Source organism: Desmodus rotundus, chromosome 2 (genome assembly GCF_022682495.2).
Source record: "Desmodus rotundus isolate HL8 chromosome 2, HLdesRot8A.1, whole genome shotgun sequence".
NCBI classification, from domain to species: domain Eukaryota; kingdom Metazoa; phylum Chordata; class Mammalia; order Chiroptera; family Phyllostomidae; genus Desmodus; species Desmodus rotundus.
The window spans coordinates 185603320-185628675 of record NC_071388.1 but is presented as its reverse complement, the minus strand read 5'-3'; the positions used below and the strand labels follow the sequence as shown (position 1 = coordinate 185628675).

Below are 25356 nucleotides of genomic sequence, written 5' to 3'. Positions count from 1 at the left end.
GAGAAAAATCCCCTTTGCTTTTTTTATATGATTTTAAGTACTTAGTGAAGATAAAACAATTTTGAAGGATGTAGGCTGTGTTTGCTAGAGTAGAAATTGAAGTCCTGCTTTTGTGTTCAGTATTAATTAAATAGAGTCATTGGAGAAGGACATGAAATGACTTATTATGGCAATTTATTTTACATTTATAAAATTGAGTTAACTCAGTATGTGTGCGTGTGTTTGTCCAGGTTCCACTTAATCGTCACATCTCGGACAGAGAATGAAACAAAATTAAAAGCTGCTTAGTTGTTTTTTTTTTTTTTAATTTGCAATTTGCTAGTAAGAACAGTAAATGAAAGAATCATGTAATCTTATCCAATCATATTATATTGTATTGCAATCATATTATATTGTTACCAAAGCTTCGTTAGTGTTTAAATGTAGCACTATCATTATAAGCAGCTTTAATCCTCTTAAAATATGACTCATTCATTATAACAAATTAAGAAAGATATGAGACACAACAATCTTTTGGATTATTTCCAAATAGGCTTCTGTAATTACTGTCCTTTCATTGAGCTAGTTAAGAGTTTTCTGATCAAAAATGATTACATCTCTGCTGCATATTAGTAAAAATATTTTATAACTTGTCAGTGGCCACCACCTTGTCAACTGGCAAGAGTATCTTCTCTCCTTCCTCCTTTCTTTTGTCCCTCCTTGTTCCTTTGTTCTTTTTTTTGTATGGAAAGAATTTATTGTTAAAACTATATTATAGGACTCATTTTCTATTCAAACTAAGATATACTCCATAAAAATTAAGTGGGGAAAAAAGCCAGCCAGTTAGCTTAGTTGGTTAGGATGTGATGCTAAAAATTAAGTGGAAAATCTTCTTTATAAAAGAGTACACAACGCTGGCTGGTGTGGCTCAGTGGATCGAGCGCCATCCTGAGAACCAAAGGGTCCCGGGTTTGATTCCCAGTTAGGCACATTCCTGGGTTGCAGGCCAGGTCCCCAGTAGGGGGCACATGAGAGGCAAACACACAATGATGTTTCTCTCCCTCTCTTTCTCCCTCCCTTTCCCTCTGTCTAAAAATAAATAAATAAAATCTTTCAAAAAGGCCTTTAAAAAGACTAAACAATTTTATATGGGAGGAATGTAAAACTAAAGATTTAATGCTATGAGTAGGGTAAGATATAACAGAGAACAGAAAGATTTTGCCTGTTTGAGCCAATCTAGTTTGATTCAGCACCATTCTTTGAGTGCACTTTCTGTATGAGTCCCTGTATTGGACCGTTTGATGAGCCACAAATTTAATTGATTTATTGATCTATTAATCCATTTATTCATTCATTCATTTGTATAGTCTCTAGAGCTAAAGCAAGTTTAGGAAGGAGAAGGAGGTGGTAGAACAATGTATATTATTCCATAGGGGTTTAACTATTAGGTGTTATAATCTTCTTAAATTTCATAAGCCTAATTTTTTAGAACACCATGCTATTTGGGCCAAGTGGTTTTCAGATGCACAAAGTACGCCTATTCAAACTCCTTATTGAGGTGACATTAGTGAAAGTAACAAATTAAGTACCTCAAACAATTCTTTCCTCCACAAAAGCAACAAAAAACTGGCAAAGTGGCCAGAATCAGCTTTTTCAAAACTCTGGAAATTACCCAAAAGCTAGCAGCAATCAGAAGTGTTTATTTAAAAAGTGAGAAAGAGAGGAAGAAAGGAAGGAAGGACTAAAAGAAGGAACAAAGGAATGAGGAAATAGCTCAATCTCAGTGAGCTTTGTGACATTTTTAACTTGCCCTAGTCCATCCTGGAGCCTTCTGATTTGGGATTGTCTTAAAAACTAATAGCCTGAGTTCCAGGTGAAGACCGGCAGCCTCTGGGAACAACAGAAAGGAGCTGGAGCTCCATCAAAGCTTCATTCTCAGAGAATTAATATATGACCTGTTCGGTGGCACCCAGAAAATCCTGACTTACAAGACTGTCTATATTGGAGCTAACTCAGAGCTCAACCATTGTGAAAAGCTTTTTACCCATAAGCATTTGTCAAAAATAATTACAGGTAGTCACTTAACTTTGCAGCTGCCTAAGGTGATGGATACCAATTGGGGGAAGGCATTAAATTAACCAAAAGCATTAAAAGAAAAATTGGAGAACAGGACATACAGAGGGGCTTTGGAAAGCTCTGACACGTACCTGGGAATCAAGATGGCCACACTTGCCCTGGCCAGGTGACTCAGTTGGTTGGCACATCATCCCAAACACCAAAAGGTTGTGGGTTCAATCCCCGGTCAGAGCACATACAGGGGGCAAACCATCGATGTTTGTTTCTCACATCAATGTTTCTCTCTCCCTTCCTCCCTCTCTAAAATCAATAAAACATAGCCTCTCATGAGGATTAAACAAAAAAGGAAGGCCACATTCAAGTAGAGGGTGTGCTCATGTCCAGAATCTGCAGTCAAGGCCTAAAAAAACCCTAAGCTCTCATCTCTGGATGACTTGAAGCTTTGTGCAAGGAGAGAGTGATGGTTAAGGTCAAATTGAAAGTGTGCCTCTAATACACACACACACACACACACACACACACACACACGAGCCCTTCATCAACCACTTGGAGAGTGATTGGTTCCAAGCGCTTCAGGAAATTTCCTGGTCTATCATTTTACCTTTTGTACCCTACCTGGTGGGAACAACGAAGGGGAGGCCACATGGGCTGTGGGACAGCCAACAGCTTTGATGTCTCTGGATTCTTGCTCTCATTTCAGTTCAGGCCACTAAGGATTTCCCTTCCTTTCTTCCCAGCTTAGCCATACATTGAAAAAGATGATTTTTATGACTTTTCCACTGATTTTAGAGTTTTTAAAGAATATCTAGATAACCATATTGTAAAAAATGTAACTCCACCCAGCTTTTGAGCTATTCCTTCCCTATTGTTGCCTTTAGGAAGGGTCCACCTGCACTGAACACAGTAAGGAGCACGAGTTGTGTAGACTGCAGTGGCTGCATTGCTGGGGAGTCCCACTTGTCTTTTTCTACTATTCAGCCTCAGAGCCAGGCTTCAACCAGCTTCCAGTTTCTCTTGTTATCCTAGAGGGGACCCAGGAACTCAAGCCATTTTTCTCTCCCTCAGAATCTGACTCTATTATCCACTTCTCTTGCCACGCATCTCTCCAACTTCCATATTCTTTGCTCCTCAAATATTTATTTTTATCTTAAGGTCTTTATTATTAATCACTAGAGAAGAGTCAATAATAGGAACAAGGTCAATATAAGAACTTTATAAGCATTTTGTAATTCTACAAAAGGTCTTATAATCATGGTCCAGATTTCATTCTATGATGAGTTCTCATATTCCAGTTGCATCATCTTATGGAGTTAGTTTATCTAGATTTGGGGGAAGAGCAGAGGGACCCCGTTTGCAAAGATGACCCTTCTTCCCAAACCAAACATGTGACCAAGCCTGTGGATGCGATGCCATTGAGATAGAACAATGGGTCCTGCACTCTGGAGGACGATTGACACCTCTGAGAATTATCAGATCGAATGATACCCAAGTCAGTCATCTTGTGACCTAATCAGGAACATTATGGGCATTATTTTATAATTCTCTAGTGGTACATGATCAAAATATCCAAGTACAAAATAGCTTCTGATTGTGGACCCACTTTTAAACAGCTGGTTTTATCCCCTTCTGAAACTTTGATTTGACTTGATATATGTTAGAATTTCTTACTCTCTACTCCTCATTTTTAGCTTTTTTTTCATATTTTCCATTTCATTGTCTCTCTGTGTTACATTTTGGATAACTTCTTCAGATATATCTTCTAGTTTACATTCCTTCATCAACTAGGTCTAAGCTTCTATTTTACATATCCATTAAATTCAATTTCAATATTAAGTTTTTAATTTCTAGAAGTTCTACTTCATTCTTTATAAAACTTTTTGTCCCAAAGTAGAAATTGTGCTTGAAATTCCAGTAGTTATTAGTGCTTCTGTTTTTAGTATTCACGTTGTATAAAGTGTTCTGCTAACTTTCTGGTTTCTCATGTATAGAATGAAAGGATTAAATTAAATTACCTCTCACATCTCATCCTGTTTTAACAATGAGTCTGTGATCTGTAGCTACCCTGACTCCGCCCTGTTTCAAAGAGATTAAAGAATGGAAATTGGTTTGTAAAGGGAGGACTCCCATTCCCGAACAAATAATGGCAAGTTGAGAAAGAATGAAAGTAACAGAAATAGCAACCAGCAATTTGGAGATAATATGGGACATCAGGAAAATTGTGTTCCTTCTCTGTACAATATGCATAGAAGAAATTTTATAGTGTCCTCTCTCTTTACTCTCCATGCCACCCAAACCCTCTAAGAAACTTGGAAGATATGTTACTGTGTATATGCATTGATTGACAAAAGACTGTCTAAGCCACATAATCAGAACTGTCCAACCTGCCCAATAGCCAAGAGAGCCATCAAAATTCATCACTACAACATTTGAGTAACCACAACATAGGGTTTCAGGGTTGCCAGAACTTAGACATCATCAAGTCCAGTCATGTTTAATTGCTGGTTTCCTGCTGCAAAACCCTCAATTTACAGTTGCCTCATAAGACAGCTCCCAGTATGAGTAATGTGCCATCATCTGACACAGGTTTGTATAAGAACGAAAACTCCATGGGGTCTTTTCACTGGTATTCACTGCTGTATCTCCAGGGCCTAAAACACATAGTAGATGCTCACTAAATAGTAAATGAATAAATGCCCATTTTAAACAACCATAATCTTTAGGAAGTTTCAACTTACATTGTGCTAAAATGGTTCTTTTCCTCATATTCTTAGTTTCACTGTCTGGCAAATAAAACAATTCCCTCCTCTGTATGCAAGCCCTTGAAGCATTTGAAAAAAGTCCACCTGCCCTTTCTTTCCAGGATGAAAGGCTTCCACCTGTTCATTCAATGCTCCTCACATGATGTAGTTTAAAGCCTTCTCTCCATCCTATTCCCTCTGTTTTGGACATGCTCCAGTTTATCATTGTTCTTCTTAAATTATAATTCCCAGAAAAGAATACAATACCCTGAGGTGCAATCTGACCAGTTCTAGCAGAGTTGGACAAATAATTGCCAAATACTATTAAAAAGTCCATGGGCAAATTTTACCTTGTGTGTGTGTGTGTGTGTTTAAGCTGCCTCATCTCTTTCTTGACTCACATTGAACTCATGGTCAAGGAGAAAGCTATTTGGGCAGAAATTTAGCATGTCTAAATGTTGGAACAGCTCACCGAAGGGCACTAATCTCTGCCTTGGGTGAATAGCAGTGCACATCCCACGGAAATGAAAGTGAAGGTGGGCGATCGGCATGCTTCCAGGGCACGTCATGTTGGCACCCTTTTCATGGATGGTGAAAAGGCACTGAATGAGCCATTAGTCCATATGACAGATATCTTTCATGTTGGCTTACCAAATCCACTTTAGCAAAATAGTTCAGGGCCTGTAACTGCTGCTTAAGCACGTTATCAGCCGGGAAAACCTGCTGGAGAAGACGGCTTGCTTTGTACTGTAAGTGGCGTAAAGTTCAATGCAAGTGTTGCTTAACACATGACTTCTGAAGTGGCAGAAGACAGGTAATTTCTAAAGAACACAGTGGACACTGCCTTTCCATCCCATTTTCCAGGTCAGTATGGTAGAATTAGATTTTTTATGAAGTAATTAAATGGCCATTGTGAATTTCTCTGTTCAGAACCTTCAAAAATCTTAAATACAAGCTATAAACTAAAGTGTCTTCAATTCAGGGCATCTATGGTTACTATTAATCTGACTCTTCTTAGGTAGTTTTAAAGATGAGCTTAGAATTGCCAACCTGTTTTGCTTTTAATAATTCATCACACAAGTTATAAAACAGTTTCAGAGAATCAGACTTTAGGTTGAAATAATTTGTCTGACTTTGCCTTGTTAGAAAAAAATCTGTGATGAGCAGGAAAGATATAGGAATCTGTTCTAAAAGTAGAATTTTTATTTATTTACTTCTAGACAGAAGGGAAGGGAGGGAAAAAGAGGGGCAGAAACATCACTGTACATGAGATATATCAATAGGTTGCCTCTCCTACGCCCTCAACTGGGGACCTGGCCTGCAACCCAGGCATGCACCCAGACTGGGAATCGAACCACTGACCTTTTGGTTCACAGGCCAGAGCTCAATCCACACAGTCACACCAGCCAGGGCTAAAAGTAGAATTTTTAAAAAGAAATTTGATTATATCAAATGGTTTGTTAACTGCGTTCCTTCCAAGTTCCCTGTCAGGAAGTAAACTGCACTGTGCTTTGGCGAAGGTATATTGTGTAACTCGCATAGGCACCAAGGTCTTTTCTAACTACTTTCTAGGGCGTGATGCTCTGGAGAAGCACTTGGCTTTCAGGTGTCCAAAGTACTGTGATGATGGGGACAGCGCAGACATATGCCTACATCCATTCTTTCTTACAAACCACCATGCTTAATGACCTTTAGGAGGTCACTTTTATTTTCCTCAAGTAACAGCCCTCTATTTCTGAGACAAGGTTGAGTAATATCAAATATGAAAGAAGAAAGATATTAAATACATTTAAATTATTTACTGCAAATTTACTGTATCCAGAAACAACTTGCGAAATAATTCAGAAGCAACTTTGCTTCTGAATTTCTACCAGTGATCAGAGAGTAAATACATGGGAAAGATGGCATAACATAAAATGAGCTCAGACTAAAGAAAAGAGCTGTTAAAATATTAGAAAATATAGTCATAGGTTTTACCATTGAACAAGTATCTTTTGCTCCTGCCTTCCTTCCTTCTTCCCTCTCTCCCCTTCCTTGACAGGCAAGGAAAGAAGAGGAGAAAATAAGAGTTCTGAGCTATATGCACGAGTGTTCTCTCTCCCTGCTTATGCAGACGTCACTATGAAAAACTAGTTAAGCAGTGGAGAGTGTTTCTTCAGCAGTTCTACAGCTGTTTTAGGCACTGCTGCATGATTATAACCTTTTCTCACAGATGTTACATTTTATGAAATGTGACTCATTTGGGTGGTACTGGTATCTTTAAATAAAAGAACTCCCAGAGGGCTGAATGATTACACAAGTCTTGTTCGCTCATAACCTGAAATACTTGACTATATACTTGTGGGGAGAAAAGACAATGAGACTTTGCCATACTTACCAGTAAATGAGTTAGAAAGAGCAATGATTTCAATTTCATTCTTTTCTCTGGAAGGAATAAGGGAGGGACAATACTCTAGTTTGGGGAGGTTTTGTTTTCATTTGCAGAATGTTTTTAATTTGTGTAGGCCTTTTGTTTTGGTTCTTGGTTCCTATTTTTGATCCAATGTGCAAAAAAAAATTTACTTGAAGACATACTTTGAAGACCCGCTCTACGCAAAGCACTGGGTTCAGGGCTCCTTGGAGGCACAGAGGGTAGAAGAAGAGCTAGAATGCACTGTCCTGCCATCCTTGAGCTTCTCGTAATTGTTTAAAACTGCACATCACCTGCCTTTTCCAGATGAGGCCCCTGGGGTCCCAGGTGGGAAGGTGACACATCCAAAGTCATGCAGCTAGTGACATGCAGAAGTGACTCTTAGGACCATCTCTCCCGAGTTCCAGTGCTCTGTCAGTATACCGGGCAACCTGGCGCCCATGGACTCAAATGGGTCAAGTGTCCCGGCAGGTCAGGAACTAGGGTGAGGCAACTGAGGCAAAATTTTCACAGGTGCCAGAAACCTTAGTAATCACACTTAATGCAAAAGAATCCCATGCTGAACAATGTATCAAAATTTTCAATGAAGTCAGGATCCAACTCTGGGCACACGATATAACCTCACTTGCCTCACCCTAATCCTGGTCCTATGTCATGCAATCTGAACTTTTGGGTCGACCAAGTGAAAAACCAACAGGAAAGTGTCCCCATGGCTGGGAGAGTTGTAAAGGAATCTCTGAATGCACAGCAGGAGGTGTTCAGATGTGCGGAGGTGGGTCACAAACTAGGCACAGTAGTGTACTAGGGTAAAATAGCTCTCGTTTGTTTTACTAGGAAACTGAGACCGAAGAGCACGGGGGAAAACTCAAGATGTGACACTGGGTCACGCTAACCTCTGGGGGACACTGTTTCCATAATGAACCAGGTTCCCTTCAAGGGCTCTGCTAGACAGAGGACAACAGGGGGCCCTGAGAGCCCCACAGTGGGGTTTGGGTGAAGGTCTTTGATCAGAACTAGGAAGTGGGTTAAAAGTTTTCTTCCCTGTTTTGATTTTCTCCTCTCTCATCCACGTCTTGTGCCTGGCGAGTTAAGCCAGGACCTGGATATGCACCATTTGGAAGCACCCTTGCCCTTAGAAAGCCAAGAAGAAATCACAGTAGGTTCCAGGAGGAAAGGAGAGGCTCTCAGGCAGATGCAGCCCTCCAGGTTCCCACGCCGTCCAGGTCAGCAGGAGAGAGCGAAGAAGATGCGTTTGCTTGAGTGTCCTCAGAATCCAGACGCTGTGTACTAGGTAGAAATTGGTTTAGATTCCTGGTCTGGCAGTTTGGTTCTTCACTTTTCCACATTTTGCAGTGACTTTAACAGCTGAGTCAGAGCCAGCCCCAGGGACAGAATAGATTCTGGTTAAATGTGTGCCTCTGACACTGTGCCCATATGTAGCAGTGACAGGGGCACAAAGTTAAAAAATGTTCTCATAAGCCGGCTCCGCTGGGCCTGGAGGTGGGGAGCGGTGTGGAAGAGTCTAAGAAAGAACCAAAGTAGCTTTCTTTTTCTTAGATGATTCTCAGCTTCCTCCTATCTAGTCATCCTCATTTGCAGGGAAGAGTGGTTCATTTTCTTGTTTGTTTTCTTTTGTTTTTTCATTCAGCCACAGGTACAGCTCTAGGGGGGAAAAGCAACAGTAGAATTATTCTCTAAATTCTGTCATTCCCAGAATCTCTACTACTTTAAACCCTCTTAAGAAAGGAGTCCTGTACTTTGGGCGCTTGAAGATTAAGAGCCTGGGCATTTACAAATTGGATAAGAATTCTAGCCATGCCAATTTGCCAACTAAATGGTTTGCGAGTTCTTTAATTTTCCTCTCCTTCAGTTTACTGATCAGTAGAGAATAAGGGCTCAAAAATAATATCTGTTGTCATAGATTCTTGCCCTTAAAGGCCCCGTTCACGCATACGTCAGTGCCCTCTAGAGTGTTCCATTCAGCAACTGTTCAGACTGTGCCTGAACCCCCTTAGCACCCGCCCAGTGCAATCTATCTGTTTGTTTGGTGTGTTGTTTTGCAGGTTTTTAACATTCTCCGATTTGAGCAGCTATAAATTCTTGTTTTTAGTAAGCTGAGATTTTCCTGGCTACTATGGCAACATTTTTTGCCCTAGCTCCAACACTGGAAACACACAGAGTAAACCCCTTACTTTTTCCTCATCCTCACCTATCTGAAGATGGCTGTCAGACACCTGAAGTCTTCCTTTTTCCCCGATGCCTTCCAGCCTTTCCAACAAAGACACCTTCTCCAGTCTCTGCAGCCTCCTGAGTTTTTTTCTTTGCGTTGCTTTAGTTTACCAATTTGGAGAAACAGATTTCTCCAAATCTGTTTTACAGACCTCGACAAACTAGTCCTAATGAGACTGACCATGACAAAGTGGAGTGCTGAGGTTGCTAGCTTTGTTTTCATTATCATAAAATAATTAAAAGTATTCACAGTAATAATTCTGGGACCCAATTGTTTGGTATGATCAATGGGCAAGCCTTTCAACTTGCTTTATTTTATTTTCTCCTACTCCATTTCATCCTGTACTCCCTCCTGTCTCCTCCTAGGGGGGGAAAAAGGCAAAAAATATTTTCAGGCACAATCTGGTATGAATAAGAGGAAGTTCTAGAAATCTTGCCCTTCCCTCCCCACCCCCACTTTTTTTTTGCTGCCATGTTGAAAAAACATTACTGTTGCTATCAAAACAAGTTTCCAATCCAACCCCCTCACCAAGTTCACTTACTGCTTCTCTGAATGATGAACAGTATTGTTTTATGAGCGGCTGCAACTTCAATATATTCTGCAAGTTCCTTGACTATTGTTCCTTCTCCTTTAGGAGAAGAGCCTTCTCTTTCTTTAAGAAAGGAAATATCTTGCCCTAAGACTTTTGTAAATGTCACTGACAGTATGTGATTGAAAACCAAAACATACTTAGTGCCAAGTAATGATGAAATACGAAACAAAGGTATATTGTGGTAGCAGCATGAACTTCCGCTGTGTGTCCCTGACTTTTCTGAAGCCTAGCTCTGTCTGCAGAGATTTCAGGTCATGGTTAAAGATTCTAGGCTCACACAAACATTGTCATGGTCAACCTTTAAGACAATTTTTAAACCCTGGGCAGTATCTACTTATGAGATGTTTTATAAACTGGTAGGTACCCTGTTGTGACTGCTGCCTCCAAAATCAGTTCTTTGAGAGACATAACACTGCCCAGAAGATATTAGAAAGGATCAAAGCTTTAATTCTGACTGTTTATATGAATGAAAATATCCAAAATATAATTTGGGACACTTCCGATCTCCAGTAGCTATCTAGTCATGCCCTACAAAAATAAAGTGACAGAAGTCCTGTGCCACCAAGGTTTTCCGGTTCAGTGCCCATATTGTTCCTGCTAAAAAATTACTTGTACACACAGAAATACTGATTTGGGGGTTTCTTGCTGCCATACCCAAGGCTTTGAAACATTGTATCATCAATGATGGTGATTCTTCCCCAGACTCTAGATAATATTTGGAGAGGAGCAAGATAAAGACCTAGACTATATCCTTTAATCAAAGGTGAATAAATAGCTCTTTTAAAAGACAGAAGTATGAGAAATATAATGCTTTATAGTATTATACTTTCTCACTAGTCTTGACCAGATAATAATGGCAGTGGGGGGCTAAACTCAGGGGTCCCCCAGCTCAAACACCTCCAGAAGGCAGGCGTGCAACAATGTGTGGACTGCATACAGCGTCAGTGTTTTCAGAAATAGAAAGCCCACAAAACAAGACAAATTTTAAAATGTCTACTTCAAACTTCTTACCCTCATGAAGTAACACGAAGAAATCCCTCCATAGCGCCGGTCCTGCTGTGTCGGATACTGGCTCTAATTGTAGCTGCAATCACTGAGCACACTTGACGTGCCAGGTGCTGAGCCGGCCACTATTTGAGGATTTCCTTATGTGATCATCGCAGCAACTCTATGACTTACTACTATTACTATTCCCATGTTACAAGTGAGGAGGAGACTGAGATTTCAAGGTAGTAGGTGATTTCTCTAAGATTCCACAGCCAGGAAGAAAGGAAGACGGGGATTTGAAGGCAAGCATTCTAACTCCAGAGCTCATAAACCACTTTATTGTCTGATATTTAAATTACATCTGGGTTAATTATTTTACAGTCTTGAAAAGGAATTAAGCCTAAAAGTTTCTCCCTGACCCAAGGTTCATCATTCCCTCTGCTTTCTCCCAGCAATCAACAGAGTCACACAGACTGCCCAAGTGGGGACTCTAACCTCTGGGTGGAGCATTAGAACAACGGGTCTGTAAGTAGGCATTGACTTCTCACATATGTGTTGTGTCTTCTGAAAAGATTTTGTTTTACTTACTGATTTTAAAAAGAGAGAGGGAGGGAGGGAGAGAGAGAGAGAGAGAGAAACCCATTTGTTGTTCCGCATATCCATGCATTCATTGGTTGTCTCCTGTGGGTGCCCTGATCAGGGATTGGACCCTCAGCATTGGTGTATCTGGCCTATGCTCTTATCAGCCGAGCTATTCGGCCAGGGCTGTGCTGTGTCTTCTTAAACTGTCCAAGTGAAGCAGGGGGTTAGACGTGCAGGTCAGCTTGGCAGTGCTTTTTACGAAAAGACTTTAATCCCAGCAGAGTGAAAATAAATATCATTCCCATTTTATCCAATTGTTCTTTCTTTTTTTTTTCATAAAGGAAAAACTCTCCCAACCTCACTGCTTTAAAAGTGAATAAAACATTTGTATGCCCTAAAATTAGTTAGCTTGCCTGTTTGAGGTTGATTTTCACTGCCAACTCCATAAAAAAGTTATTGTGAATGACATACTCAGTTTAGCTAAACTTCCTGAAAAGTTCTGCTAGCTTCCTAAGTGAATGTCTCTCAAACATCTCTCCCTCACCTCCATTCTCACTGTCACTGCCTCAGGCACCCCCCACCCTCCCCGCATGGGGACTTCAATTGTGACAACATTCTCCCAAACTACTACCAGATGACATTTACAAAAACAAAGACTAAGTGATGTCACTCTCTCCTACAAACCTTTTTATTTGCTCCCAGCTGGCAATGGAGGAACATCCAAATGCTTAAGCATGACATTCAAAGGACATCACTACCAGAACACTCCCCTTTGCTGTTGTCTCTTTTCCAGGCAAACCAAAAAATTTCCATTCTTCCTCATATGCCAAGGAATATTGTCAGTAATGCTTCAATGTCTGGCATTAAGCAATAAATGGCATGGGAGCCACAGATAAGCAAGATATTTCTCTATTAAAGGATAGGCTCCGCCCGGGGTTGGGTGCAATCTGCAGTCTCTGCTCTACCTCTTACCAGCCAGCAGTAGCTGTTGTATCACACCCAACCTTAGTTTCCGTCTAAACCTCCTGCGCTTGCCTTGGGTCAATAAACAGGGCATCTTTATAAAACACTGCTACGCCTCAACACCTTCCAAGCAGAGATTGTTCATCCAAAGGGCAGCAAAATATTCTACTGGTGCCAAACATCTTGAGTACAGTCTGGGTGTGGGGTACAGTTTATATTTGATAGTTAGTGGAAAATACTGAACAATGCCTCCAAATAACCGTTACCCGCCGCCCCCCGCCCCACCCCGCACATGCATTTCAACAACATCTCTCTTCCCTGAGAAGACAGCCCTTGAAAAATTAACTTTGCTTACCATATATGTTTGCTGGGTCATGGATCTGTGATTTTTCACCAGAGTTTCTCTTTCATGTCCATTGATTCATTCAACTCATTCCTATCATCAATCAGAAGCAAAATACATGTTCCCTCAAGGGCCCCTATGGTTTTCACAGAAGACACATTTCTTTAGCCCTTGAGTTCTTTTGTACCAGGGTGTCTGAGGAACTCTACCCAGCCATCCACATAGACCAAGGTCATTGAATCCTTCTCTCTGTTTAAAGCAGATTAGAGCCTACATTTTCTTAAGATTCTGTTAGGTATACATTTTAGCAGTGGTCCATGAAAACCTATCTGACTCAACATTATGGAACTAAATTAAACCTCTCTGCATTCACCAAATGTTCTGCCAGAAGGCATCTTTGTGTTTGTCAAGGTAGATAAACAGAATGTTTCCCTTTACAGCCTAGCCTCGTTTAAAGGCACATTGAAAAGCTTAATGATATACATTTCTGCCAGATGTCCTTTTCCCAAGTCATCTGGATTTTTTAGACTATTTATCACTATACTTTCTGCCAGAACTCTTGCTCTGAAATCTATTTACTCAGAAAAGAATTTCAGCTTCACCATCTATTAAATCTGAACAGACCAGAAACCAATTTGTTTAACTCAATAAACAGTTCTGTGCTCCAGAAGTAGACATGTGCCACTTAAGTATCTGGGTCAGTGATACCCAGGAAGTGATAACTTGGGTCCCCTGGACAGCTGAATCCCTGCAGGAAATAAGCCTCTTCACATTCTTTGGAGGCCAAGCCACAGGCTTCAGGGATGGTCCTCTGACCTTTGCTCCACACCAAGCGTTTCTCACACATTCCTAAGAGACTTGGGTGGATCTGCATACATTCTTGTCCACAGTGCAGCCTGCCACATACTCAAGTGGCTGTTCCAAAGATTCTGTGATCATGTAGGTCTTCCTTAGCCTTTATTTCAGTCAGAATTTTTATTTGCTTTTCAGCAGCACACACGGTTTAAGACAAATACAGTAGCTCTTTTCTCTTTTCAGTCAAGTCCAAAGTGTCATTCTGACATTGTCACTGTGCCCCTCCAAGGACTTCCAAATTAACAGAACTAGACGACGTCCCAATGGAAAGTCACTGCCAGCCAACACCTTTGACTCTGCTCGTTTCATAAACGACAACGTTTTCTTCAGACCTGCACTTAGAGACTTAATTTAGCCTGCGCTCCGTCTCCATTTCTGCTGACTGCCCAACAAGGCTCCTTTCCGTTGCCCAGAAGTCCCTCTGCTTCCACCTGAGGCTGCGTTCACAGCCCCGCCACCCCCTGCCACTTCTCCAAAGCACGTGTGTGTTGCCACGTGGTTACATCGAGGACGCATTTCCCCATATTTCCTTTCTGTACCTCTTTCTGCCCTCTCTTCTCTCACCAAGAATGAACAGATAAGCATAACACAACATGATTGATGATACAGCAGAATTTCAGTTTTTAAAAGTTTAAAAACACATCTCTTTAAGTTTACGCCCTTAAATTTCCATTGGCAGAAATGCACAAGGTTGTAAGGTTTCTTTGTAGACAACATTTTTACTTTGAGGTTGCAGACCTTATTTTGATACTGCATTTTCACACACTTCATTTGCACTCTCATACAGTTTTAATTTTTTCAACAGTTTTCTTTCTTATACAGTATTAGCAAAGATTGCAAATTCAAGTGCTGGCAGCATCATAGAACGTATCATCAATGTGTTATCTGGAAGTGGTGGTGACCACGGCAAGTCAGAGAGTACATACCTCGTCTAGGGAGGAATGCAAATGCTGTTCTAGGAAATGCAGGCCCGTTCCTCACAGATAATATAAATTATCCAGAGAAGCTAAACATTGGAATCTTCTTTGTGAAATCTCCCAATATTTCAATAGTAGCATGTACATCAAATATTTTAAAATATGTTTTCAATCGAATTAAACACGCTGATCACTAGTTTGCAAGGGTTATAAAGCACAGTTGGGGTGTAGTGGGGTGGAACAGACCAAGCTGAGCCAGGACTCCCAGCTGACAGTGCTCACAGGAAAAGGGCAGATTGACCAGCAAGAGAGAGGGATGGGGTCCACACTCAGCTCATTGTGTGTAGGTCAGGGTTTCTTAACTTCGGCCTCATTGATCTTGGGGATAAGATAATTTTTCCTGTGGGGGGCTGTGCATTTTAGGATGTTTAGCAGTACCCCTGGCCCCTACTCACCAGAAACCAGTGGCACCCACCTGTCCCTTCCCTCATCTCCTGTTGTTACAACCAACAGTGCCTCTACATGTTGCCAAATACCCACTGAGAGGCAAAATTGTCCTGCGTTGAGAATCACTGGAGTAGATTTTGTGGTATAAGAGATGGGAGCTGGTGTCAGGGTGCTGCCTCCTGGGTTGGGAGTTGAAGAGTCTTAACGAATTGGAAGCATGGAAGCATGGAGCCTGAAAGAGAGCAAATGAGAAAGGTCATGGGAATGTGGTAATAGCTCAGCATTCTCCTGAGGACTAGCAAGAACTAATGATACAGCAACCCCACACTGGAACCCCTGGGGAAGGCCTGGGGACAAAGCAGTACTCAGCTACTCAGATTGGAGAATGAAGTAGAGGTAGGTCTGTGGGCCAGGAAGACTCCCAAGTCATGTTTTGAACTAGGAATGCGGTCGAGTTCACATTTAGGGCAGAGCACAGCTCGTAAGAGTTGAAAGATCCAAGCTGTGGGGATTGGATCAACGATGAGGTAGGGACACACGGGTCTTCTAACCAGAGATGGCAGAAAACAGGGTGAGGGTCATTTTCCAGGGAGTTATTCACCCTTCCCTCTAATGGACCAGGGGCTTTGTCCTGCTTCAAAGAATAGCTCTGGGTGCACTCTCGCTCCCAGGACCACGCCCGTGCCTTTCCCTTCCACCTGTTCTTCCCCTCACAGGTGAGCATCTCCTAAACTCTAAGGGGCCCCATAGGGCTTACAGCCCGGGGAGCAATGGGCAGCAGCAGCTTGTCCCAGGCTAACCCCCTGAACCTGTCTCCAAGGCCCCCTTTTCTCTGACTTTCCAGCAAGCCAAAGCAGCCCTGCCTAGGCTCGCCCCTGTTGTTTCTTCCATGCTAGGCCCTTTCTTGTTTCACTGTCCCCAGCTTTAATAAAAGTAGTTGCAAAATAATAATTTAAAAGAATAGCTCTGGTCCTAGGTGCTGATGTATTATATTGTTTTTCTTACCAAGGTCTTCCTTAATAGTCTTAATAGAAACCCAGTAAAGTTAGGAACTATTTTTTCTAGGAAAAAAAGCATTGTCCTAGTTTCTATAGTCAATCTTCTATATCAGCTGGGTGGAGAATAAAGTGAAGTTCTCTGGACAGGCCGCTGAGTATTAAACCTGAGGGTCTGCCTCTCTGGGACCAAGGGGCAAGTCGTTCACAGGGGCTAACTCAGAGTATCTATCTGTTTTGATGTATAGTTTCCCCCTTCACTATTGAAATGCTCAGTGTTTGTTTTTCTTTTTTTCTGGTGTGTTTTTAAAAATATCTTTTATTTATTTATTTTTAGAAAGAGGGGAAGGGAAGCAGAAAGGGAGGGAGAGAAACATTGACGTGTGGCTGCCTCTCGCACACACCCACTCAGGGACCTGGCCCGCAACCCAGCCGAGCGCTCTCACCGAGAATCAAAGCAGCCACCTTTCAGTTCACAGGCCGGGACTCAATCCACTGAGCAACACCAGCCAGGGTGAAGAGCTCAGCGTTTCTAAGAACTTGCCTGTCCCAAGAGTCACAAACTTGCAGCTGGGTTGACTATGGCCCACAGCTATTTTGTTTAAAACAGTAATTTAGAACTTGGAAACTTTTCACATTAAAATATAAATATCCAGCAATTCTTCAAAAACTCTGGCAACCCTAAGTGCTCATTTCCCACGTGGAAACAAATGGTTGGAACTGACTAGCTGCTGTTCGCTGAATGCAAGTCCGCTGCTCTTCGGTTCACCCAGACCCCGTGGTCTCCCGACCTGCACCCATGAAAGCCTCCTGCTCCTGGGGACACTTCAGCTATGCAGTAAAGGGCACAGGCCATTAACTCTGCCGAAACAGCATAGGTCTAGTACCATCACAACTCAGGAGCTGCCCCTCGTTTTCTTATAAAGCCCCAGTGCTACCAGCCCAGCATAGTCAGTTGCAAAAACTCCCATTTTCAGTCTCCATGATTAAAAAGGGTGCTCCTTAAGTGCACTGGCTGTTTCCTCTGCCTTGAAAACTTGCTTTGAGAGCTATCAGGACGACACTGACGTCCACCAGGACCTGGCCATCAAGAGTATAATCACAAGCACTACTCAGAAGTCCACTATTTCCAGTTCATGAAGTGAAATGTTTTTATTCTTGTGTTCCTATTCACTGAACATTTCTTGTTCTTTTAAAAATTGCTTTCTTTTTAAATTTGCTTCTGTAGGTTTCTTCATTTTCCACCTTCTCATGGTCATGGAAGATCTAGAAGAAACATTATTTGAAGAATTTGAGAATTACTCCTATCCCGCGGAATATTACTCCCCAGAGTCTGATGTGGAAGAGAAAGTACCCCTGGGAGTGGTTCACTGGGTCTCCCTGGTGTTGTATTGTTTAGCCTTTGTCCTGGGCATTCCAGGAAACGCCATTGTCATTTGGTTCATGGGTTTCAGGTGGAAGAAGACAGTCACCACCCTCTGGTTTCTCAATCTAGCCATTGCAGATTTCATTTTTCTTCTCTTCTTGCCCCTGTATATCTCCTATGTGGCCATGAATTTCCAATGGCCTTTTGGCCTCTGGCTGTGCAAGGCCAATTCCTTCATTGCCCAGCTGAACATGTTTGCCAGTGTCTACTTCCTGACGGTGATCAGCCTGGACCGCTATGTGCACTTGATCTATCCTATCGTAGCTCATCGGCACCGAACCCTGAGGAATTCCCAGATTGTTATCGTACTCGTTTGGCTTTTGGCCGCTATAATGGGTGGTCCTTCCCTATACTTCCGGGACACTGAGGAGGTGAATAACCACACTATTTGCTATAACAATTTCCACCAGCATGACCCTGACATCGCTTTGATGAGGCACCATGTTCTGACCTGGGTGAAATTTATCATTGGGTACCTCTTGCCTTTACTAACAATGAACATTTGCTACTTGTGTCTCATCTTCAAGGTGAAGAAACGAAGCAACCTGGTCTCTAATAAGTATTTCTGGACCATCCTAGCTGTGGTCCTGGCCTTTTTTATTTGCTGGACTCCTTACCACCTGTTCAGCATTGGGGAGCTCACGATTCACCACAGTAGCTATTTCCACCAGGTGCTGCGGGCTGGAATCCCCCTCTCCACGGCCCTGGCATTCCTCAATAGTTGCTTGAATCCCATCCTTTATGTCCTGATTAGTAAGAAGTTCCAAGCACGCTTTCGTGCCTCGGTTGCTGAGATACTGAAGTACACGCTGTGGGAAGTCAGCTGTTCTGGCACGGTGGGTGAACAGCTTAGGAACTCTGAAACCAAGAACTCATGTCTCCTGGAAACAGCCCAGTGAAATACTACTCTTCCACAAATCAGGATAAGGCTTTTGTGTGGGTCCCCTGACAGATGCTTTCACATGATTTGGTCCCAAGATACAGAGCCGGCCATAGCGTTTCGTTGTTTTTGGTTGGTTCATTGGCATCCCATTCTTGTGTGGATATAATATTTAGGGAAGATTTTCATTTTTTCCCTGCCACATAAATTATGTGTCATTCTTGCTGATTATACTATAGTGGATTAATCATGGTTGTTGAGGCAATTTCAGTTATTATTTTATAAATCTTAACAAATGTCTCTAAGTCCTAAATCTGAATATTAAATATGTGATTAACTCATTTCAAAAATGGTAAAATAAGTTTCCTTAAGCTTTTTAATTTTGTACAAGTAACCTGTTAGAAAAGTTCTTAAAATGCAACATGTGTACTTCTTAATTTCATGTAACCTTTGTATATACATTTATGAATTAAACTAATAGTTGATTATAGTAATTAGTTTAAAGCATTTTTCCAGTTAATAATTATTAGTGCTTTGTAAACTGCCCCAAAATCTAGTTGCTTAGAAACAACGATTTATTACTATGCTATCTCACAAATCAGAGCCAGGAATTCGAACAAGCACAGAAGGGAGGCTCCTCTGTGCTTCACGATGTGTGGAACCTCAGCTGGACTGCGATGACCCAAATGGCTGAGGTCCCCAGCAGCTGGGGCTGGCTGAGCAGCTCTCTGCCCTTCCCTCTTCCCTCCTCTCCTCCCCCCACTCTCCTCGCTCCTTTCTTCACACAGCTGTTCCATCGTGGTACCTCTGGATAGCAGGCTTCTTATAGGGCAATTTAGGGCTCCAAGAGACCAAAGTGGACATTTCTAGTCCTCCTAAAAGCTATGCTCAGCACAGACATTGTATCACTTCCAATGTACCCTATTGGTCAAAGCCATCATAAGCCTTTTATTTCCATAATGGTCTTTATACAGACACCAGTATAAGACCAATAAAGCAGCCCTGGCTGGTGTGGCTCAGTGAATTGAGTGCTGGCCTGCGAACCAAAAGGTCGCCAGTTCAATTCCTGGTCAGGGCACATGCCTGTGTTATGGGCCAGGCCCCCATGTGTGGGCATGTGAAAGGTAACTGACTGATGATTGATGTATCTCTCACATATCAATATTTCTTTCCCTCTCTTTCTCCCTCCCCTCCTCTCTCTGTAAAACTAAATAAATAAAATCTTAAAAAAAAAAAAAAAAAAGACCAGTAAAGCATACCTTTAAGTTAGGTGCACGTGTGTTGTGTATTAGACTGTAAGAATATTTTGACCTGTGTTCATTTATCCATTGAGCAAGTAAGTGAATATCTAAGAGGTATGCAAAGCTAGACAGGTATCGTGAGGGATGCTAAGTACCGTACTTATAGTTTAGAAAGTGAGATGAAATTTGCACAAAAACAATCACAAAACAAAGCAGATCGTGCTAAGTGCCATAGAGAGCTAGGAGGAGTGCACATTGTTCTGACTGAGCTCAGAGAGATGGCATCCAGCGTGGAGGTTAGGGAACACAGGGATTGTGTCCTTGCCTTTGGGGTTCCCTAAGGTCCTGTTCCCTCCTTTTGTCTCTGCTGGCATCCCCGTCTTTATGAAGATAAACTCTGCTACTCACTGCGATTTAAAAAGTATATTTAGGCTTGGTCGGTGTGGCTCAGTGGATTGAGCGCTGGCTTTCAAACCAAAAGGTCACCAGTTTGAAAACCAGTCAGGGCATGCGTGCCTGGGTTGTAGGCCAGGTCCCCAGTTGGGGGCGAGTGAGAGGATTGATTCAATGTTTCTCTCCTTCCTCCCTTTCCCCCACTCTCTAAGATTAAATAAATAAAATATTTAAAAAATAAATTAAAAATATATTTAATTTTCTACAACTTCTCAATTTCAACTTGGATATTGTGAAGGGAGCTGTGTTATCTCTTGAATCAGTATCCTTTTTAATTTCATCTCTTAGTAATTTCATCTACTATCACGTCATTTATTGTCTATGTTCTTTACTATTAGCCCCATGCAACAATCAGGTCTGGTTTTGGAAATTATTCCAAAAAGTGTGTGGCATAGCTCAGCCTACCCAAACGTCTGCCATTCCTAGACCTCATGGTTTCTGTTATATCCAGTACAGGTTAAGGGGAGGAAGGGGGAGAGAAACTGTGAGCTTCTGGCCCCCCGTGCAGCATTTACCTTTTTCCTCCGCCCATGGTTTGAGGTATTCCGCTCTGGGTTCTTGTCCCTGGAGGAACAGGTCTTGGGTTCCCAGAATCAGGAGGAAAGCTGGAGGATCCAAGAAGAAAAAAAAGAGAACTTCATAGTCTCATCCTTTTTGAGCAAATGGAGACTCTCAAGGTTGTGGGAGAGAGAAGAAGGCTGAGGAGCAGCTGAGAGCAGAAGAAAATTAGTGGAGCAGGGGATATTCTGGAAGTTACGTTTCAAGGCAGTGCTTCCTAACCTTTGTGGATTAGGAGTCCATGCAAAGCCATTTAACACACTTGGTTCGGTGGGCACAATATCTAGGGCCCGTGACCTTTCCAAGGGCCTAAGGAAATATTCGAGATCTTAAAAAATAATTATTGGCTCTAGAATACAAAAAGGAAACTTGAAAAGTCAAAAGGAATACTTACTTGCATGCTATAAAATATACCTTTATTTCACTTGGCCAAATGAAGTGTTTAGTAACTATATAAAAACTTACATTTAACATGGGATTTCAATATGTTTCAAAGCTGGTTATGAGGCGTGGAGCTTCCCGAAAGAAAAGTGCTTTAAGAAGGTCTACACAGGTCTTAGAAGAACTTTGAATCCTTGCAAGAATCTAATGAAAGTCATGGGTCCTTTCTGCAGGAAAATGCCTTTAAATAAAATACCAGAGGGGCCTTAAACCCCAGGCTAAGAACTCCAGTTTTAGGAGGTTTTAAAATAGGTGATAGCAGGCATGTAGACAGCAATTCACCAGGAAAAAGTAGCAACCAGTACGGGCACTTTGCAGCAGACACAGGACTTAATTTTTATTCTCAGTTTGAGGGAAGATCCAAGGAGTAACGGAGGACCCACGCTTGGACCCAGCACTAGGGACTCCAAGCCTCCTCCCCTGGCAGGTGGCATCTGGCCGCTGAGGCTCTCCAGAGGTATAATGACGAAGAACACGATGAATGACAACATAGACAGAGGCTGGAGGCTGGACAAGCAGTACAGCAATTTGGGGAAGAAGTGAAGGAGCTTGGTGCCTAGTTGGCAGGAGAGGAAAGAATCCCAGGAAGCTCAGGGACTAGGGTATAGACCCAGGGAGACCTACCTTTTCCTCAGTGGAAGGAAGCTCTTAGGAATAGAGTGCAAGTCCCAAGGCCTCGGGAGGCAGAATATCTGGATTTGAATTATGGCTGTAACATATCCTAGCTCTGTGACCTTGCCTAAATGCAGATTTCTAGACCTCCATTTTCCCCATCTGCAAAATGGGGATGAGAATAGTATCTGCCACACAGGGTTACTGTGAAAATTAAATGAGTTGATGCAGGTATTTATAGGGTGTTCCTGAAAGCACTTAAAGTGGTACTCAGCCCTATAGATAGCTACCTGATAAAAAATTAGCTGGTATTAAACTTACTCAATGAAACTCCTATCGTAGTTTCATTTCTGACATAGTAACTGCTTAGTAAATGTTAGATCCCTTTCTCCTCTTGAAAGAACATAAAAATCTCATAGGAGGTACACAGACAGTTTCAAAATAAGACAATTTATAAGTACTATAAAAGAATGTATGTGCTGGGAGGCTGCAAGGTGCAGGAAGGAGCAGAATTTAAAAAGACTTCTTGCAAGAGGTACTTGAAATGCATTTTGAAAAATGACTACCATGTGACAAAGTGCAGGCGAGGAAAGAGGTTATTTTAGGTGGATGGCGCAGGAAGAACAAAGGTAGAGACTGGAAAACATGGGCTGTGTTCAGAAAAGGGGAATAGTCCCATTTTACAGGAACGAAGTGAGAACAGGAGATTCAGAATTGGTGTCAAGCGTGAAGAGTAATCCACAGTTCTTTCCTTTGCTTATATACGGGCAGCAGGTCTTTGGGGGGTGAATATTTAGAAGTCTGTGGACATTCTCTTTTGATTTTCACTTTCCTGAAGGTTACACAGGCCAATGAAATTCCAAACGACGGGCTCTCATTTGGGACATTTCCTGAATGCAACTATTATCAAATGGAGCATGTAATGAGAGAATGTCTGTTTATCAGTCTCAGTTTCCAATTTAGGTTTACCCTTATAGGATATCTTCTCACGCTCCCTAAGTGAGGGTATGAAGCGCTGCTGAAATAGGATTAAATTGTATAAAAGCAGGGATGAAGAACTGTTCCCACTCTATTACCAACATATTATTGGACTCTGAAGACCTGGATTTGAGTTCTTCCTCCTCTCACTGGATGAATAACCAGGCACATCATCTTTCAGAGCTCAGTCTAACCTGTAAACGGTGATAACAGTGTCTGCCTAATCTCCTAGGCTTATAATAAAGTTCAAATTAGACAACATATAGGAGGCATTTATCTATATATTTTATTTTTTTATTCTAAGGAAAATAATTGCCATTGCCAAATGGTATTTGGAAAAAAATTACACACCTTAGAACACTAATGCAACTCTTTTTGTATTTGTGTCTATGTCTGTAAACTTATCTTTTGATAATAACAATATAAAATCAAGCATTTTTTTTTGATGTTGCTATAGTCTCCGTTTTTTAAAGTAATTCTGTGAAGCTTATAAAATATTTCATTGAGTATATATGCCATCATTTAGTCATTTCCATTTATGTTAGGATTATAACAGTCTTATTTACCTGCTTCCATCCACACCATCTCCAGGTCAGAGCTTTCAAGTTTCCCCATGAATGCGCCAGCCTATTATTCAAATGTCTCTATAACCTGGCCCGATCCTGTCTAATCCAGCACACTACAAAATGCAGCCGAACTGGTTGAATGGCCTTCCAAACGTTCCTGGGTTTATCATTCTGCCTTTCATACCTTCCTGGGACTCTCTCTCTCTCTCTCTCTCTCTCTCTCTCTCTCTCTCCTTTTAACAAACTGGTCAAGATCTATCTAGTTTAATCTCTGATTTCTCTAAAAAACTTTTCTTCAATTCTAGCTTTCTTGTGAACTTTTGGATTACCTACTTTATCACAAAATGACTTTTATACTTTTTCATCAATTTTGTATGCATTTGAACCACCTCCCTAGTAATTTTCTTTGTATTTTTTATAGCAGCTAGGAGTGATGCTGAATGAATCATTTTTAATTCCCTCCCACACTGTACCCAACCCTGTGCTGGGGAGGCTGAACCTGAAAAATAAACAAGGTTTCAGTTATTGTGATCACGCATGGGGCATGCAAATAGAAGTGGCCGCTTATTTTCCCTGTCTTCCACTCCAAAGACAGAAACAGAAACAAAAAATCTCTTTCTCTACACACACCTATGCCCTCTGAGCCTATGGGTTCAAAAACAGTTCATTCAGTATCCTGGCTTACATGTAAATGTCAGCATTGTTCATAAATAGCAAAAAATTGAAAGCAATCTAAAAATCCAATAAATAGACTGGTTACATAAGATATGAAACAATGGATTATGTAACTTAAAAAATGAGGAAGGTTTTTATGTACTGATATGGAATATCCAAGATATAATGATCTCCAAGACATTCATCTACTTCTATGGACAAAACGCCGAGTGCAGGACTGTTCGCGTTGTGTGCCGCAGTTAGTCTGTACGCGTGTGCTCGGGTCGGCCCTGAGAAGGCCAAGAACCTGGTGGTATTAGTTGCTTTTATGGAAGTGAACAAAGATTTCATTGTATAACCTCTTGAATTTTGAACTATGTCAATGTACTATCTACTTTTTAAAATATAAAATTAAAAGATACTATTAAACATATTTTTTATTCAAGGCTATGAAGTCAAGCTTTGGTCACGTGTCATCAGTTATGTTTTCTTTCAAAAAAGATTTCATTTACTTATTTTCAGAGAGGAGAAGGGAGGGAGAAAGAGGGAGAGAAACAGCAATCAGCAATCAGTTGCCTCTCGCACCCCCCCCAATGGGGACCTGGCCTGCAACCCACAGAGGTGCCCAGACAGGGAATCACACCAGCGACTTTTCGGTTCACAGGCCGGCCTTCAATCCACTGAGCCACTCCAGCCACGGCTTTTTTCCAGATTTGAAAGACAGCTGTGGCTTGAACTCACCATGCTGAATTTTTAAACACCTCTTAAAACAAATTTTTAATCATTAGTTTTTTATCATGAATATTTGTTCAAACAGTTTTGGTCAAGCTAGTTAGTACCAATCCCCTTAATATGCCAATGCCTAAATTATTTTTGGCTACTATTCATTAGTTAATCTCTCTTATAGCAGCATTTCCAGAATCCACAGGATCTGAATCTCTAGAAAAAATGAAGTGCTGCCCTCTGCTGGCTCTCATGATACTGACAATCTGAAATTTTCTCAAGATTTTAGATTGGGCCTTTGGACTAAATTGCTTAGTGAAGATATTTCAATCATCAGTACATACACACCCAATTAAACAAATTTTCTTTACAATTTAAACAATTTCCCACACTTAAGGTAGTCACATATAAAGAAAATCAGATATGAGAGGGGAAAATAAAAACAGCATCGACTGCTTCAGCTAGGAAACTTCCGACCTCAAATCACTTCATCTCTTTGGTCTACAGAGACCTTTAGAGGTCAGCAATTTCCAAGCTCTACTTTTATAAAAACTACTGAAAAAAAATAAATCAAATGTCAAATATATCTCAAATTAATGATGATGGAACTGTTGCCAGGATTTGACTCTCCCTTAACGTCCCGCCTTCATCTCGGCACATTTGCCTGCAGTACTACCTCACGTGGTCAGCGTAGAGGTCCTTCTACCCCA

The 25356-nt window shown here is 41.4% G+C and overlaps 1 protein-coding gene across 7 annotated transcripts in view; it reads left to right on the top strand.

Annotated features, from left to right (window-relative positions):
- CMKLR2 (chemerin chemokine-like receptor 2) overlaps window positions 1-24411 on the top strand; it is a 79151-nt gene extending 54740 nt beyond the window's left edge. For all 7 annotated transcript variants that reach the window (XM_045198512.2, XM_045198511.2, XM_024564263.3 and 4 more), the window contains one exon: window positions 17343-24411. In XM_045198512.2, coding sequence (XP_045054447.1) covers window positions 17366-18439 — 1074 coding nt within the window. In that variant the 5' untranslated portion in view covers window positions 17343-17365 and the 3' untranslated portion in view covers window positions 18440-24411. The remainder of the gene's footprint in view (window positions 1-17342) is intronic.
- Window positions 24412-25356: the final 945 nt, after the last annotated feature.